Source organism: Mustela putorius, unplaced genomic scaffold (assembly GCF_011764305.1).
Source record: "Mustela putorius furo isolate JIRA1106 unplaced genomic scaffold, ASM1176430v1.1 tig00003859_pilon_pilon_pilon, whole genome shotgun sequence".
In the NCBI taxonomy this organism is placed as follows: Eukaryota; Metazoa; Chordata; class Mammalia; order Carnivora; family Mustelidae; genus Mustela; species Mustela putorius.
Genome location: NW_025422011.1, coordinates 3,264,368 through 3,279,249, shown reverse-complemented (window position 1 = coordinate 3,279,249; position 14,882 = coordinate 3,264,368). Strand labels below are relative to the sequence as shown.

Sequence of the window (14,882 nt, the reverse complement as noted above, 5' to 3'; positions counted from 1 at the left end):
ATTTGGCCTCATTCAGACTTCAGTTCTAATAAAAAGAACAGGTAACGTTTCCATAGAGCCTGGATCTGGTGCCAGGCACTGTGTTAAGTGCTTTATGTATATTAACTCATGATTTATTAACCCTCATAGCAGCCCAGGGACTGGGAGCTATTTTTAGCCCCATGTTACTATTCAGGAAACAGAAGCACCATCCTGTCACTTAACGTGACCATCCTTGTGGCTAAACCTTCATGCACATCTATTATTTTTTTCTTAGAATACATTCCTAAAAGTGGGGTCCTTGCCTGGATTTGGAAGGCTGTGCCTATTTCTAAGGCCTTGAATTGATCATGTAAATGGCTTTCCAAAAAGTTGGCACCAACTTCTCCTCCTCCCAGTGGTGTCTGAGCATATCTGGAAATTCATGCTGTGCTTTAAGAACCAGTAACAAGCCAGGCCCTGCACTCAGCATTCTCCAGAGCTTCTCTCGGGGGGAAGGAGAAGCAAGCAAGCACTCAGGACGTCCTGGGGAGTAGTATCATTGAGGTCAGATGTTGTGTCGTTTGTTGAGAAAACAAGACAATTCAAACACTTGAAACACCTTCGTGACAAGGTGGCTGGGAGGCAAGGGGCCCTCACAGCGAGAGCTGCAGGGCTGGGAGGAGCAGGAGATACAATTTGGGGTGGTGGTCAGGAGGGGCTGCCTGGTGGAGGAGGACCTGGGAGAACGGGGAGGACTGGGAAATGACGGTGGGGGTCCTAGGTGGTTTGTGTTGAGGTGGCGGGGCTGGGGGTGGGGGGCGGTGGTGAGCTGGAGCACAGACAGGGAGGGAGGGAGAGGGGCCCAGATCGGGCCTGGGGGCCACGGGGGGCTGGGAACAGTTTTCAGGAGGGGTGAGGGGAGGGGCTGCAGGTGGGAGGACCCACGGGGCAGGAGCCCACGCAGAGAGATGGGGATCCCCAGGACAGCTGAGGAGAAAAGATGTCGGGTTTTTTGGTGCTAATAACACCCTTTCTTGCCGTAAATGCTGAAGCATGAGTAAAACAGACCCAGGACTCAGCTACAAGATCAAAACACCCGTGTTCTTACCGATAACCCTGGATGGGAGACCTTGGCTTATAGCCACGATCACAGTCAGACTTCTCGCTACTCCTTCCCAGAGTCTAGGGGCACATGGGGCACATGGGGCACCCTGTTCGGGAACCAGCACAGCAAGCCCTGTCCCTACCAGCTGCCAACCCCCCTGAGCCTGCAAGGAGAGAGATTCCCCGAACCCGGTTCCTCCTCCCAAGCCTGCCTCTCGGGCTGCCCTCCTGGAGAAAGAAGGGGTGCAGGAGAAGGGCGGGTGCTGCCTTTCCGGCGTTCTGCCCTCCTGAGAGTGGGGCAGTCGTTTCCTCAGTGCAGAGTCAAGTGAGTCCTCCTCGCTCCCATCCCCTTGGTGTCGTCCTCCCGCCCAGCCCCAGGATGCTTTGGGGGAAGGTGTGCCAGGGATCAGCCCGGCAGGGCAGTGCCCAGGGATACACGTGGGGCCCGTGTAGAGCTGCTTCTAGAGCGCGTTGCTTCGCTGACGGCTGCCTGGTCTTTTTGGCAAGTTCCTTCCCCTGAGTGTTTCCACCTATAAAACAGGGCTGCCGTAAGAATTGAGCGTGATGTGTGTATCTGGGGCAGCTGTTATCAGATAGTGTGTAGATGTGAAGGAAAGTCCTGGGCCCCGGAAACAGGGTGGGGTGAGGCTCACACAGGGCCTCAGGCAGATCTCACAGCCGGTGGAGCTGGAGTCACTTTGTAGAGGGGTCTAGGACAAGGCCTCAGGGGAGAGAGGGCCCAGCATGGCCAGGAGGGACCTGGGAAGTGGCTGCACAGAGGCATTCGTGGCAGCAGGGGGGAGTGTGAAAGCACCCTGGTTCTGGGATGTTCCCATAGAGAGGGAGTCGGGGGAGGAAAGGAGGCAGGGAAAGAGCCTGAGTAGGACCAGTCTAGAGAAGAAAGGGCCCAAGGACATTCTGTCACAAACACCTCCATGCGAAGGCCCGAATTCTTCCTGCTTCTAGCCTGGGAACAACATCGGGTACGAGTGGCCAAGGCTGAGAGTGTCTCTGAAAGCATCCTGTGGCGCTGGGGAAGTAGTGTCCAAGCGTCAGGACACGGTTCTTGTCCTGTGTCTGGACTGTGGGCCGAGCCTTGTCCTGCCCTTGGCCCCAGATCTCCATCTGCAGAATACAGGGGTTGAACCAACTTAGTGTTTTTTGGAGCTTTTTGGACCAGAACCCATGGTTTAAAAAAAAAAAAAAAAAAAAAAAGTTTACACACATACACACACACACTGTTTAAAACTAAAGCTTTATTACATGTGTTTACTCTCCTGTTTTCTGTACTGTTGTGCATCATTAAAAAATGCTGGCCGTGGCCCCCTATCCATTGGTATAGCCCACTAATGAATCACGCCTCTTGGTCTGAAAACACTGCCCCAGCTCATCTGGAAGATTCCTTTCTCTTCTGGCAGCTCGCTGTTCTGTTCCATTTACTCCGGCCTCATGGCCTCTATCAGCCAAGCCTTTGTGCTTTTCTTCTCAGTATCTGCAAACAGTGGTTTCCAGTCTCAGGTGTGGAGACTCTTGGCCCGAAGGTGCTGGAGTGCGCTGCTCTGAGTGGCCTCCCGCCCGGGCTCACGGTGAGGGGCCCCGGCGCATCCGTCTGGCCACGCGCTACCCACTCTGTCTTGCATCCCTGGGCTTCGTGAGTTGGGAGGGGCGCCCAGGCCTTCTCCTGCACCTCCACATGAAACGAGTGGGCTTGGATGTCATCCACACTCCCCTCCCTCTACTGCTGTACTACAGGCTCTACTACTTGGCCCACAGGACACCAGTCTTCCTTCTGGTAGAGCTGTTGGGCAGTGGAGCCTGGCTCCCAGTTAGAGTTCCAGACTCTTCCCCGGACCCAGCCCTCTTCATCTAGTCCTTCCTCCCACTGAACCGCTCCCTGGTCAGGTTCAGGAGCCACTGTCATGGGGATGGCTGACAGATGGGAAGAGTTTTGGCAACCAGAGGACCTAGGAGCAAATCTCAGCTCTGTCTCTGCTGGGCTGTGTGGCCTTGGGAAAGTTCCCGAACATCTCTGAGCCTGTTGCTTTAACTAAAGCTTGGAGATAGTAACACCTATCTCAGAGGCTAAGCTTAAGGGTGCAGTGATAGGTTCAGGATGCTTTGTTTGTGACCAGCATGAAGAAAGACCGAGGAGATGCCTTCCATGACCAGTGACAGGCAAGGCAATGTCAGAGAGAGGCTTCCTGACGTTGGGTACCTCAGGAGTGACTGCCCCTTGCCATGTCCATATCATGCAAAGAAACTGGGGCACAGCAAGCATCTCATGTCCACTAGGCAACCCGAGGCCGTGTCTGAGGAGGAAGATGGGGCCTGAAGAGGACAGACTTTCTGGGCCCCCAAAGTGGGCCAGTAGCTATTCACAAGACTGACAATGTACCCTGTCTAAAGGCCAGGCTCAGAACACATTACGTGAAAGGGCATCTTTTTGACACTGGTTTCTTGGAATCTGTTTAAAAATTCACCCTCCTACGGGGCTAGTTTGGCCTCAGTATGTTTTAATAAATCAGCTAGTTTGGTTCGGGAGAAGGATGGGGCAGTCATGAGGCTTCCATAATCACAGAGTAGTGAGAAGAACTTTCTAGCAAACACCAGAACCAGGGTATCCAAACAGGCAGTCTTGAGCTGCTGTTTGCTTATTCTCGCGCTGTTGCCTCTTACTACGGCTGCGGGAAAGTCATCCCTACAGGCTGTCTCCAGAGTCCACAGCACTTTCCTGTTGGTGCCCACCCCCTCCTGCCATGCTGGTGAATAATTGAAAGGTAGATGTAAGCCGAGCTGGAGACAGGCGTGACGCTGCCTCTGTCCTCTGAGACTGCAGTTCCAGGGTAGCTGTTGCCCAGAGCTTGGGAAGTAGTTCCTCGGAGGGCTCCCAGGCACGCTGGCTCTCCACAGCTGCAGAAACAGGGGCTCCCACAGCCCAGGGCCACATGGCTCCCACAGCAGAAGCTGGGAGGCCCCGAGCAAGACGTCCTTATGCAGCTGGGACTCGGCAGCGCCCCAGCAACCTGCTTATCTCCTTGCCTCTGGGTCCCCGGCCGGCTCCAGCTGCCCTCTGCTCTGTTTTGGCAATAACCCGAAGACCGTCCTTCCAAGACTGGCACTTTAACCCAGGAACAGAAATTTAAGTCCCCGAGCTTGCTTTAAGGGGCCACCTGGGGCTGGCTGATGGCTCGGTAAAGGCAGTGACAACTTCTAGCTTTATGCTCATTAGCCGGGGAATGTCTGTGGGCCTCAGTTTCCCTGTCCATATGTGAAGTGGGTAGTGCCAGATGGACCCATTCCAGAGAACCTGTCTTCCGTGAGGACAATGAGGCTGGGGTAGGGTCCAGGGCTGGGTTCCATCCCAACTCTGCCTCCGCACTGCTACTTGGTGTGGGAACTCGTTCTGTTTCCCGCCCCTTTCTGGGCCTCTGTGACCTCATCTCAGAAGATGGCAGAGATATCCCCTCTTTGGCCAGAGAGGGGAGAGAACCCACTCTGCAAAGCTCACGGGCCTCAGATGATGTGGGGTTTCCTCCTGATCCATATAGGGATTGTCACACCAGTGGTCCCTGGAGAGGGACACTCAGACCTGCAAGAAAGCATGTAAGAAAACCAGAAGCCCAGCCTCTGGACAGCCCAAGCCATGCCAGGAAGCAGGCCCCTGGCAGGGAAATGCGCCGCCATCAGCCGCATTAGCAGAGTCAGGCCTGGAGGCTGGACATGATGCTTAGGAGTCTTCCTGGGGTTCTGGCTGAGTTCCTGAAAATCTCCCTGCCTCCCCTCCAGTCTGGTACTCCCTGGGGCTCATCCTGAGAGTGGAGGGAGGGTGGCAGGTGCCTCCCCCAGTGGGACCAGCTCTGCCCTGCCACCCCTGGGAGCCTGCCAGCCAGTAGCTGCTGTCCCACCGCACTGTCTCCAGTGAGACCCTGGTGAGACAGGGAGCTCACTGCTGCATGAATGGGGCCACTGGGGTGCGGGTGCTGAATTCAGGCTGAAGGTCTGACTTGGGGAGATCGTGGGGGTCTCCCTGGCTCCTCTCCCTGCCTCTCTTTGTCTCTCCCTCTTTGTGTCTCTCGGGCCCTCTTCCTCTCTCTCTCTCTCTCTCTCTCTCTCTCTCTCTCTCTCTCTCGTGCACACCGACACCCCCTCTTGGAACTTGCTGGGGATTGTCATGGCAACCCTCCAGCAAAATTATCAAAACACTTTTATGCTCACACTCGTACCAGACGAAGTGCTAATTCCGAGTGAGGCAGAAGCAGTTGGTAAAATGCTGGAGTCCCAGGCTTGGTCCGGATGGCTCGCTGGTGCTGGCGGGGGCAGAGTGGCCCCAGCAGGAGGTGAGGGTGGGGTCCGGAGGCAAGAAAGGCCCCGCCACAGAAGGTGTGTTTGTGGCTGACCCCTCCCCACCCCTTATGCCACATTCACGTTTGCATTCCACCTCCACAAACCCAGAGACATGCACACACGTGTGCGTACACACATATACACACACACAGTGGCTAGACCAAATACACCCATAGTGCAGACTGACCCAAACGGCAACTTCTGGAATAACCATCACCTCATTCAGCCCTTGGAGGCATGAGATTGACTCTGGGGAGACTTCTGGGTGAGTGTAGGGGGGAAGCCAGCTGACTAAGGCTTCTAGCCGACCTGGGAAGGTCCATATGCCAGGAAGGCAAAGCAGTCACCGGAAGGGGCCTGACCCTCCTGCCTCCCCCACCCCCACACTGCCCCCCCTCAAGGAAGCAGAGGAGCATCTGGGCAGAACTGCCCCAATCTAGTTCTTTCTGCTTTACTGTGTGTCCTCCCCAGCTCACTGCCTCTCTGCCTCCCAGGACAGACTTGGTCTCCCTGCTCCCATCCGACCGGGGCTACGGTACTGCAGGCTCCCTTGGAAACAAAGCCCTGTTAATAGCTAAAGAACTGGTGATTGCTTTTTTTAATCCTAGGCTCTGCCCAAAAGCCAAAGTGTGGGTGGGGACGGTGGAGGAGGTGGTGGCACAAGCCCCTCCCCGGGCTGCTTCCACCTTCCTGCCCCATCTGCTCCCCCAGCTCCCTCCTCCGTGGAAGCGAGCCCCCCCCCCCCCCCCCCCCGCAGCCTTAACCTGGGCTCTTTGCCACTCTCGGGCTCAAGAGGAAGCATCTCCTGCTTGCAAACAGGTCACCTCATCCCTGATCCTCCTGAGGATTTTAAAATGTTAGAGCCCAGTGGGCCCCATTTCGTGAGTCTGGCCTCCTCACGTCACAGATAGGGAAATTGAGCCTCAGAGGTGGGAAGCAACGGGTTCAAGGCCACAGAGTACACGGGCGATGGAGCACATAGGGCATCGCGCGCGCCTGACTCGGCCGGTGCGGTTCCCGTCCCGTCGGAGGGGCAGGGAGACGGGGTGGTGCGGGCGAGGAGCAGGGCTTTCTGGGCCAGGCACATTCACCCGGCTCCTGGCGCTGCACGTAGCACTGAGAGTTACCCCGGTGAGCTACAAAGCACCCGAGGCTATCGGCAGAATGGAGGTGATGGCTAGGCTCCCCCTCAAAGGACACCGTGAGGATGATTTTAGGGGAGGTTCGAGCAAAGCACCATTGGCAGAATGCCAGGCACGTAGTGCGTCTTCAACAGATGACATTTCTGTGTCCCTCCTCTGTAAGCCCAGGGCTACGGGCCTAGCAAGAAAAGGAACCATTCTTCACTCCCTTTAATGGCTCTCCTCTGCCCCACTGGGCCCGGGAGGCAACTTAGCCTGTTCCGGCAAAGCCCACATGGACCCAGCAAACTCAGCAATGCCCGGAGGGCAACAGAGCCCAGGTCCTGACCCCCGGGCAGACCCCTCCAGAGCCCCCAGATCTGCCCACCGCTCCTTGACACATGCAGCTCTCACTGGCTCGCACCCCATGCCCCATCCCACATCTTTGGAGGAAGGTAGATAGGGGCTGGGGGTGCTGTCCAAGAAGGCCAATATCCCGTGCTGCCCCCCAGGACCACCTTTGGGCACTGGTAGTAACGCCAGACAATGAAGACATTACTTAGTTGCTCTGAGAGCTTGACCTTGCTGGGTCTGGCTTCCTCCTCTACCTTGTGAGTCAGGCAGAGGATAAGTCACCCAAACCCTAAACAGCCCTCCCTCCCAGCAGGAGCTTCTTGGTCCCTGTCCATCTCCTCAACCATGCTGGGGGGCGGGGGAGGTTTGAGCATGAGATAATGAACACGAAAAAGAACTGGATTCTCATGTTTCTGCCATGCCGGCCACTCGTCCAGGTGCTTTCCCTACACTCATCGTGGACGCCCAGCATTACTTCTGTGCTGAGGGGCAAAAGGGAATCTCAGAGAGTAGGACCTGCTCAAGGTCACAGAATGAGCTCAGGGCAGAGTGGGGTTGGACTCTAGCTTCGTGTTCTCCTGACTGGACGGTGGTCCCTGGCTGATTTCTGTGGATCTGGAGGGCACAGCACATTTAAAAGGGTCACCTAGGGCTAGGGTTGGTCCTGGAGGCAGCCTGAGAGGTAGAGCTGTGGATGGGGGTGGGGGAGGTCAGTGGTGGAACAGAGGAAGCTAGGTCATGTGGGAGTTCAGATGCCACCCTTGAGGCAAAGACCATCTCTCTACACTCCCTTCTCTTCCCAGAAGGCCCCTGTGAGCAAAGCCAGACTTGCTGCGGAGAAGAAGTGACAGGGGCCAGGCTGGTTGCTAACCTGGGCCCGTTGATGTGAAGCAACGGCCTCTTTTTTCCTACTTTCACCTCCCTGGGGCTGAGGATGGGGAATCTTCTATCAAGGAAAGCCGAGAGGAGTGACCTAGGGTACCCCAGTCCCTGGCCTGCGGACTTGGGGTCCGGAGGAGCTGTGCATGTTGGGAAGGAAGCCCCAGTGGAGATGGTGTCACCAGGAGCTATGGGAAGCACAGGTCACGGGGAGACGAGGAGAGGGTGGCAGTCCACTTGCAAGGAACCTGGAGCTCCTGCTGTGGCCAGCACTGGCTGGGGTACTGGGGAGCTGGAGGCTGGCAGGCCGGTGGGGAAGGTAGACAACACTGTCGAGGGGAACAAACATGTGAGAAGGCTGTTTGGTTAGTGGTATAGAGTGCCTGAGGGACCACTTAGAATAGGGTGGCCAGGAAAGGCTGCTCTGATAGGAAAGCATTCGAGCGGAGACCTCAGTGGTGCAGAGAGATTAGTGACTTGCCCCAGGGCACACATGAAATTCAGGTAGAGCTGGGTTAGGACCTGTCTCTTGACAGCCATTCTAATCATCCTCCTTTTAGAAACATCCTTCTGTTGCATTCTGACATGTTCTTCTGGTTTCCGTCTTAACCCTGTTGGACATTGCTTCTCTGAGGACTGGCTCATCTGAGCCCCACCCCCGTGTTGGCTGCTCCCACCCCTTCTTTCTCTGGAAGGTGGCCTTTCACTCACTATCCCTTCTGCACCCCGAAGACTCCCAAACTGCTACTCTGTCCTTCACCTCTCCCGGAGTTCTTCCAGTGTCCTGCTTGACCTTGGATGTCTACGGCTCTCTTGGTTAGGACAATGAGTTGATATAATAGAGACCTGAAATTAGAGTAGTTTAAAAATATTCAGTTGACTGGGACGCCTGGGTGGCTCAGTTGGTTAAGCAGCTGCCTTCGGCTCAGGTCATGATCCCAGGGTCCTGGGATCGAGTCCCACATCGGGCTCCTTGCTCGGCGGGGAGCCTGCTTCTCCCTCTGCCTCTGCCTGCCTCTTTGTCTGCCTGTGCTCGCTTGTTCTCTCTCCCTCTCTTACAAATAAATAAATAAAATCTTTAAAAAAAAAATTCAGTTGACTGTTTTCTCATGTAAGAGCTCCAAGGGAAGTGTTTCAAGTTGGTAGATAGCTCTGCCCCACAGGGTCATGTAGGGATCCAGAGTAACAGGAAGGATCTGGGGTCTGTCTGGTAATCACTCTTCCAGTCGGTATGGGGGGAAAATATGGGAGCTTAGGGTGGGATTTTCCTCTCATGCAAGTGGGACAGAATTCGAACCATTGACTTCTGCTGACATTGCACAGATGACTCTTTTGACACACGGCCCAACCTTAGCTGCAAGGGAAGCTGGGAAAGGTGACCCAGCTGATGGACAGCTGGCAATCTCTGCCACAGCCCCCCTTCTGGAACCATGAGGACTTCCCTGCCCTGGTGGTGGAGGAAGTTCTTGCCCTTTGTTTGTCTCCCTGGCCCTTGACTTTGCCCTTGGCAAATTCCTTCTTGCTTATTACTCTCCACTACCGCCGTATGGGATATTGAAGGTCTGTCTTCTTCTAGCACATATTTGGACTGGAAGGATCATGGGCTTTTGAAGTCCAGCCTTGCAATTTTGTTGATAATAATAATTCCTTCAGAAACTTGGTCTGCCTCTAGTCAGATCCACGTGCCAGCAGCTACACCCAGAGCTCCTTTCCTGTCTGAGTTATTAAGTCTGTCTGCCTTGCCCAACTCCTCTCTCTTTCATTGTAATGAAAGCTATCCTCAAGGCATCTAAAATAATGGACTTGAATGACAAGGCAACAGTGCTTCGCTGCAGGAGTGATCCCTCTGCCTGGTGTCACAGACAAGCTTGGAGAGACGCTGCAAACCACGACAGTCTGATCTTCTGCTCTTTGGACAAAACCAGCTGGGCTTTGCAGCCCTGACAATAGCGCTTCTCTGTATTAGCTCCCCTTCTGCTCATCTCTGCTTGCAGACCAGCCAGTCTCTTTGCTGGAGTCTCAGGCTAAAAGCATCATTGAGCAGCCAACATGTGCAAATGTTTTTAGCTCTTTGCAGCTATTTTTTGGGAATTACAGGCTCAGCGGGCATGTGGCCCGTCTTCTCAATTATCACAGGTAATGTTTTTCATAAATGTTTTGTCACAGCATAACGAGGGTCACCAGCTTTCCATCCTCCACTCCCGGTTTCTGTACTCCCTACCACCTGTTGCCAAAGCCAGTGCCATAGATTTTAGGTTTTTATACGTGGCAGCTTTGCATTCCTGGTACCAATTTCTGTATCAGAGTATTGCTAAGCCGCTGTTAAAAGAAAATCCCAAATACAATGTCCATAAACTAATTTTTCTCTCACGTAACATAGTTCGGATATGAGTATCCAGGCCTTGCCTGCATAGGTAGAGGACTTTAATGGCTAGCCAGCAGACTCCACAATGGCCTACCCATCTCCAACCTTCTCACCCCCCACTACCACTTCCCCGTCTACCACTTGCGCAGGCCAAATCCATAAAAGTCAACCTTGGTTCCTCCCCCCACCCTATCAGCAAGTCCTCTTCTCCTATCTTCAGACACATCCCAAATATGGCCTTTTCCCGCCCTCTCTTCACCCAGTCCGCATCTTCAGTGTCTTGAATCTGGGTGATGGTCTCCATCTTTCTTCATCCCCACCCCTCTCCAGTCTGTGCCTCCCATGGCAGCTGGAGTGAGCTCTTAAAACATGAATTGAAGCATGTCGCCTGCCCCAGACTCCCCAGTGCCTTACCACTGCCCTTAGAATAAAATGCTATGTCCTTAACATGGCCGTCAAGGCCTTCTTTGACTGTCTCTGCTTCTCGTTACCCCCTTCCCACTCTGCTTTAGCCACATGGCTTTTCTTTCTCACTGGCTCTTCCCCTCCTTGGTGCATTTGCCCTAGGATTCCCTTTGAAACACTCTCCTTACGCTCTCACTTGGTCACACTCTGGTTCCTTCTTTGTACTCCATAGGACAAGAGGCTTCAGTGTAAGTTAAGAGTGAGGGCTCAGGAGAGGAGTCACCCGGGTATGAATGTCAGCTCTGCTGCTTACTAGCTGTGTGACCTTGGGTAGGTTGCTTACCTGTTCTGTGCCTTGGTTTTTCTATCTGTAAAGGACAATAATAAAAGTATTTGTTTCCCAGAGCTGAGCTGTTGAGCTAACACATAAAAAGTACTTAGAGCATGGCCTGTAGTAAGCTCGTAGCAGTAACATTATTGTCCCTCAGATCAACCACTCTGAGAAGCTTTTCCTGGCCCCGCCTTCTGCACATTTCTCCATCTGCATCTCTCCCACATCACCCAGGATCAGGGTCTTGTTTTGAGATTTATTGTCTGCCCGGCGCACTGGAATGTAACCCCTGAGCTGGGACCCAGGAGGTCCTTAATGAATCTGTTGAAAGGCTGTGGAAGGAATGGAGGCCAAACCCCACTGATTCCTTCCTTTCCCCGTGGCCCCGTGAGCCTGGCTGGGTGCCTGTGGAAGAAGGGAGTGGGGGAAAAGGGTGAGCTGGGCTCTGTGCCTGCCACCCTTGAGACCCATGTGGTCTGGGGTGGGGGATGCTCACAGTTCCTTCTTGGGAGTCAGGGAAACCAGGGGACCTGCTCTCAGAAGCCCCAGGGGCACTGGTGGGTACCAGCCCTCAGCACAAGGCAGTAATAGCACCGGCTGGTTCCATCCATTACTAAAGGACTAACTACTTATCCTCTCGGTGCCTCCACTATGTCGTATGTAAATTTGGGAGACCAATTACCTCACAGGGCTGTTATGAAGATTAAGTAGGGTAATATATGTAAAACGAAGCTCCCTGGGTGGTTTGGAGTGAAGCTCTCCAGATTGTAGTTATTATCATTGTTATTAGTGCCTATCCAAGTGTCATTCTTCTGAGCTTGAATAGGGGGCTGGTGGCGGGGGACCCGGGGGCGGGGTTGTGGGGAGACAGAGCGAAGATGGCTAGGGAAGGGGAGAACCGGAATGGAATAATCGGGCTGCGTTTTTATTCGTCCACGGCTCTGTGCGGGTTTGTGTGTGTCTATGTATTTGCGTTTGTCTGGGGAGGGGTGACGAGGATCCAGAGAAGAAACCCAACCTTTTTTCCGAACTCAGTTCTGGGGAGCTAGGTGCCCCGCTGACCGGCGCCCGGCTCTCCCCGCTGCGAGGAGGGCTGGGAGCTGCCTCCAACACGCGCCCAACGCAGAACCCGCGGCGGAATCACCAGCGTCTTGAGTGTGTGCATTTGGGATCTGGGAGGGGGAAGGGGACTGCGCCGCCGCGGCCGCCACGGTCGGTAGCAACTTGAGGATCCCAGGACGGACAGCGGCAGCCCAGAGTCCGCCGATCCGAGCCCCCCGCCCCCCATCCCCCGGGTCTCCGGCCACCCCGCCCCGCCGCGTGCTCCCGGGGCCTCGGATGCTCCCGGAACCCCGCGGGCGGGGCCTGCCTTCCGGAGCCGGGTTGGCTGGGGGCGGGCGGGCGGCGCTGGGGAAAGGGCCGTTACTTTCCCAGAGCGGCGGGGCGACGTCAGGCGGAAGGGCGCGGGGCGCGCACGCTTTAAATGGCATTCGCTGTCATCCGAGCTCGCGGCCGTGTGGGCAGGAGCGGGCTATATAAGCGGCGGGCCGGGCCGCCGCGGGGCAGACGGTGACTGCCGCGGCGGCGAGCGCCCGGGAGCGCAGCCCAGCAGCGCGCGCCGAGCCCCGCGCCCCCCGACGGGCTCTCCCGCCCGCCCTCCCAAGAAAACGCCGACCCGGGCCCGCGAGGGCCGCCGCCACCCCGCAGCAGATTTGGATCCCCCGCCCGGCGAGCCCCAGGCTGCTGCCTCCCGGGGGGCCCCGGCGCAGCGGCCGCCCCCCGAGAGCCCCGGCGCCCCGCCGCCCGGCCCCGAAGACGCCGGCAGCGCCATGGCGGCCGCCAAGCCCGGCGAGCTGATGGGCATCTGCTCCAGCTACCAGGCGGTGATGCCGCACTTCGTGTGCCTGGCCGACGAGTTCCCGCAGCCCGTGCGGCCCGCCAAGCTGTCCAAGGGCAAGGGCCGGCTGCGGCGGCCGCGCCAGTCCCGCTTCAAGACGCAGCCGGTGACCTTCGACGAGATCCAGGAGGTGGAGGAGGAAGGGGTGTCCCCCATGGAGGAGGAGAAGGCCAAGAAGTCGTTCCTGCAGAGCCTGGAGTGCCTGCGCCGCAGCACGCAGAGCCTGTCGCTGCAGAGGGAGCAGCTCAGCAGCTGCAAACTGAGGAACAGCCTGGACTCGAGCGACTCCGACTCGGCCCTGTGAGGGGCGCTGCCCGGGGACCCGCGAACCCGGCCCCAGAGGGCCCGCGCCCCGGAGGCCCGCGAGGACGGGGACCTCTCGCAGGGCTGCGAACTGCTCGGTGCGCCCCGCGCTGCGCTGCTCCCGGGCCGGAGCGCGCGGGGCTGCCGGGGAGGGGGGCCGCTTTCTTTGCCCTTGTAAATGTTTATTTTTTAACTCTTTCCCAGTACGGACTCTGCCGTGAGTGTGTGCGGGAGGCGCGCCCGCGCTGAGTCGGCGCTGGGTCGCCGGGGCTTCCCGGAGAGCCGCTCCACGCCCTTGTCTGAGGGTCTGCAACTCCGATTCCGCTCACCGCTCCGCCGTGCCCCCCTCCCCAGCGCTCACCCGTTCACACTCACGCCAACACACTCTCGCTGAACACTTTTATAATTGTTAGGCGCGGCTGATGGGACTTGGGGCGCAGCTGCTGCTGCGGCCGGAGGACTGATATTTATTTTTGCATTGCGATGGCTGACGGCGTTTATTTAACGATCTTTTTACTTGGATATGTCTGTGAGGCTCCCGAACGGAGACAAATAAAGTCAATATATTTGCACAGTGCATTTCTCCAGGCTCTTGACTTCTTGAACCTTCGGGGCTCAGGCTCCTGAGACTGGGGGAGGTGGGAAAAGGTTGTGGTTGGAATGGGAGGTGGGATCCCCGGGTAGAGGTAACTCCACAAACTTCAATCACCGGAACGAGGTCGCGCCCGGGGTTCCCCGGGGCCGTTACTCGCCTCCCCAGGTGGATCCATTCCCGGCTCCGAGCGCTCTTGCCTCCCTACTCCGTTCCCCATCGCCGGCGTCCGGGATGGAGGGAGACGCCCGCGAGGCGAAGGTCGGCGCGGCGAGGACGGAGAGAACGTTCCTTGGTGAGGCTGACTTCTCAGGGAGGCCGGGTCAGGGTCATCGTCCCGCCTTCACCGCAGAACACCCCACTCCCTCGGCGCCCCTTCCAGGCGGCGGGTGGGGCGCTGCCTCAGTCAGCAGTGGGAGACCTGGGAGGGGATATTTGGGTGGTGGGATCCGACAGAGTGCTGCGTGTCCCCTGCGCTGACTCAGCCCCGTGCCGGGCGCCCCTGCACTGCCCCCAAGCAGACAGCGGCCGTTTTGGTTCTTCGTCCCCTTTCTTCAGCCTCCTTGGCCCTCTTTAGGGCTGTTCAAGGAGACTAGGGCATGTCTTTGGTCAGAGCCTGCAGGGCGCTTGGGTACCACTGAGTCTTCCCACCCCCTCTGTTTACAGATGAGAAAACAAACTTAGGGGAGAGGGAGAGGTCACACAGAAAGTAGTGGCTGCGCAGTCAGCTGTCCTGACTCGCGTCCAGAGCTCTCTCCATCATGCCAGCCCCTTTCCAGTGTCTCCGGCAGCTGCCCCGCACCCCTGCCTACACCCTAAACCCTGAGTTGGCAGTGTAACACTATCACCTGGCAGTAGGTGGCGATCTATGTAATAAACAACATCCGGTGGAAGAGGGCAGGTCCACACACTTGGGGCCCCCACCCAGCCAAGCCCTCCAGGATTGCTGCAGATCTGACCCACCGTGGCCAGGCCCTGGAAGGAGGAATTCAGAGATCCGTGCAGAGTTTGAGAGCTTTCCCTACTCCGCCTGCCCCTTCTCTGGAGATTGCAGTTTCTGTTCTCCGGTGCCCTCTGGTGGTGGGGCTGGTGCTGGAGCTCAGCTCTGCCCGCAGGGCGTCTGTACTGCCTCTTGACACCACCCCTCTCCTAGCCCTGGACTCTGCAGAAGAGGGGAGCCGAGGAAGTGAAACAAAGAAACAAAAATAGAACCCGTAGGGCCTGAA

At 56.7% G+C, this 14,882-nt stretch overlaps 2 protein-coding genes across 3 annotated transcripts in view; both read left to right on the top strand.

Annotated features, from left to right (window-relative positions):
• LOC101673521 (very-long-chain 3-oxoacyl-CoA reductase) overlaps window positions 1-14,882 on the top strand; it is a 325,507-nt gene that overhangs the window by 215,785 nt on the left and 94,840 nt on the right. The gene's annotated exons all lie outside the window — the stretch shown is intronic.
• Window positions 6,379-13,641, top strand: CUNH11orf96 (chromosome unknown C11orf96 homolog). The gene is made up of 2 exons (XM_004763198.2): window positions 6,379-6,540; window positions 12,085-13,641. Exons 1-2 carry the CDS (start codon window positions 6,379-6,381, stop codon window positions 13,063-13,065), a joined length of 1,143 nt encoding a protein of 380 aa, XP_004763255.2. The 3' UTR covers window positions 13,066-13,641.

Excerpts from the sequence above, each read along its gene's own strand:
- CUNH11orf96 (XM_004763198.2), top strand. The coding sequence starts at position 6,379 with ATGGAGCACATAGGGCATCGCGCGCGCCTGACTCGGCCGGTGCGGTTC. Across the intron at positions 6,541-12,084 it reads TAGCACTGAGAGTTACCCCG|CAACTTGAGGATCCCAGGAC; the intron begins GTGAGCTACAAA and ends CACGGTCGGTAG.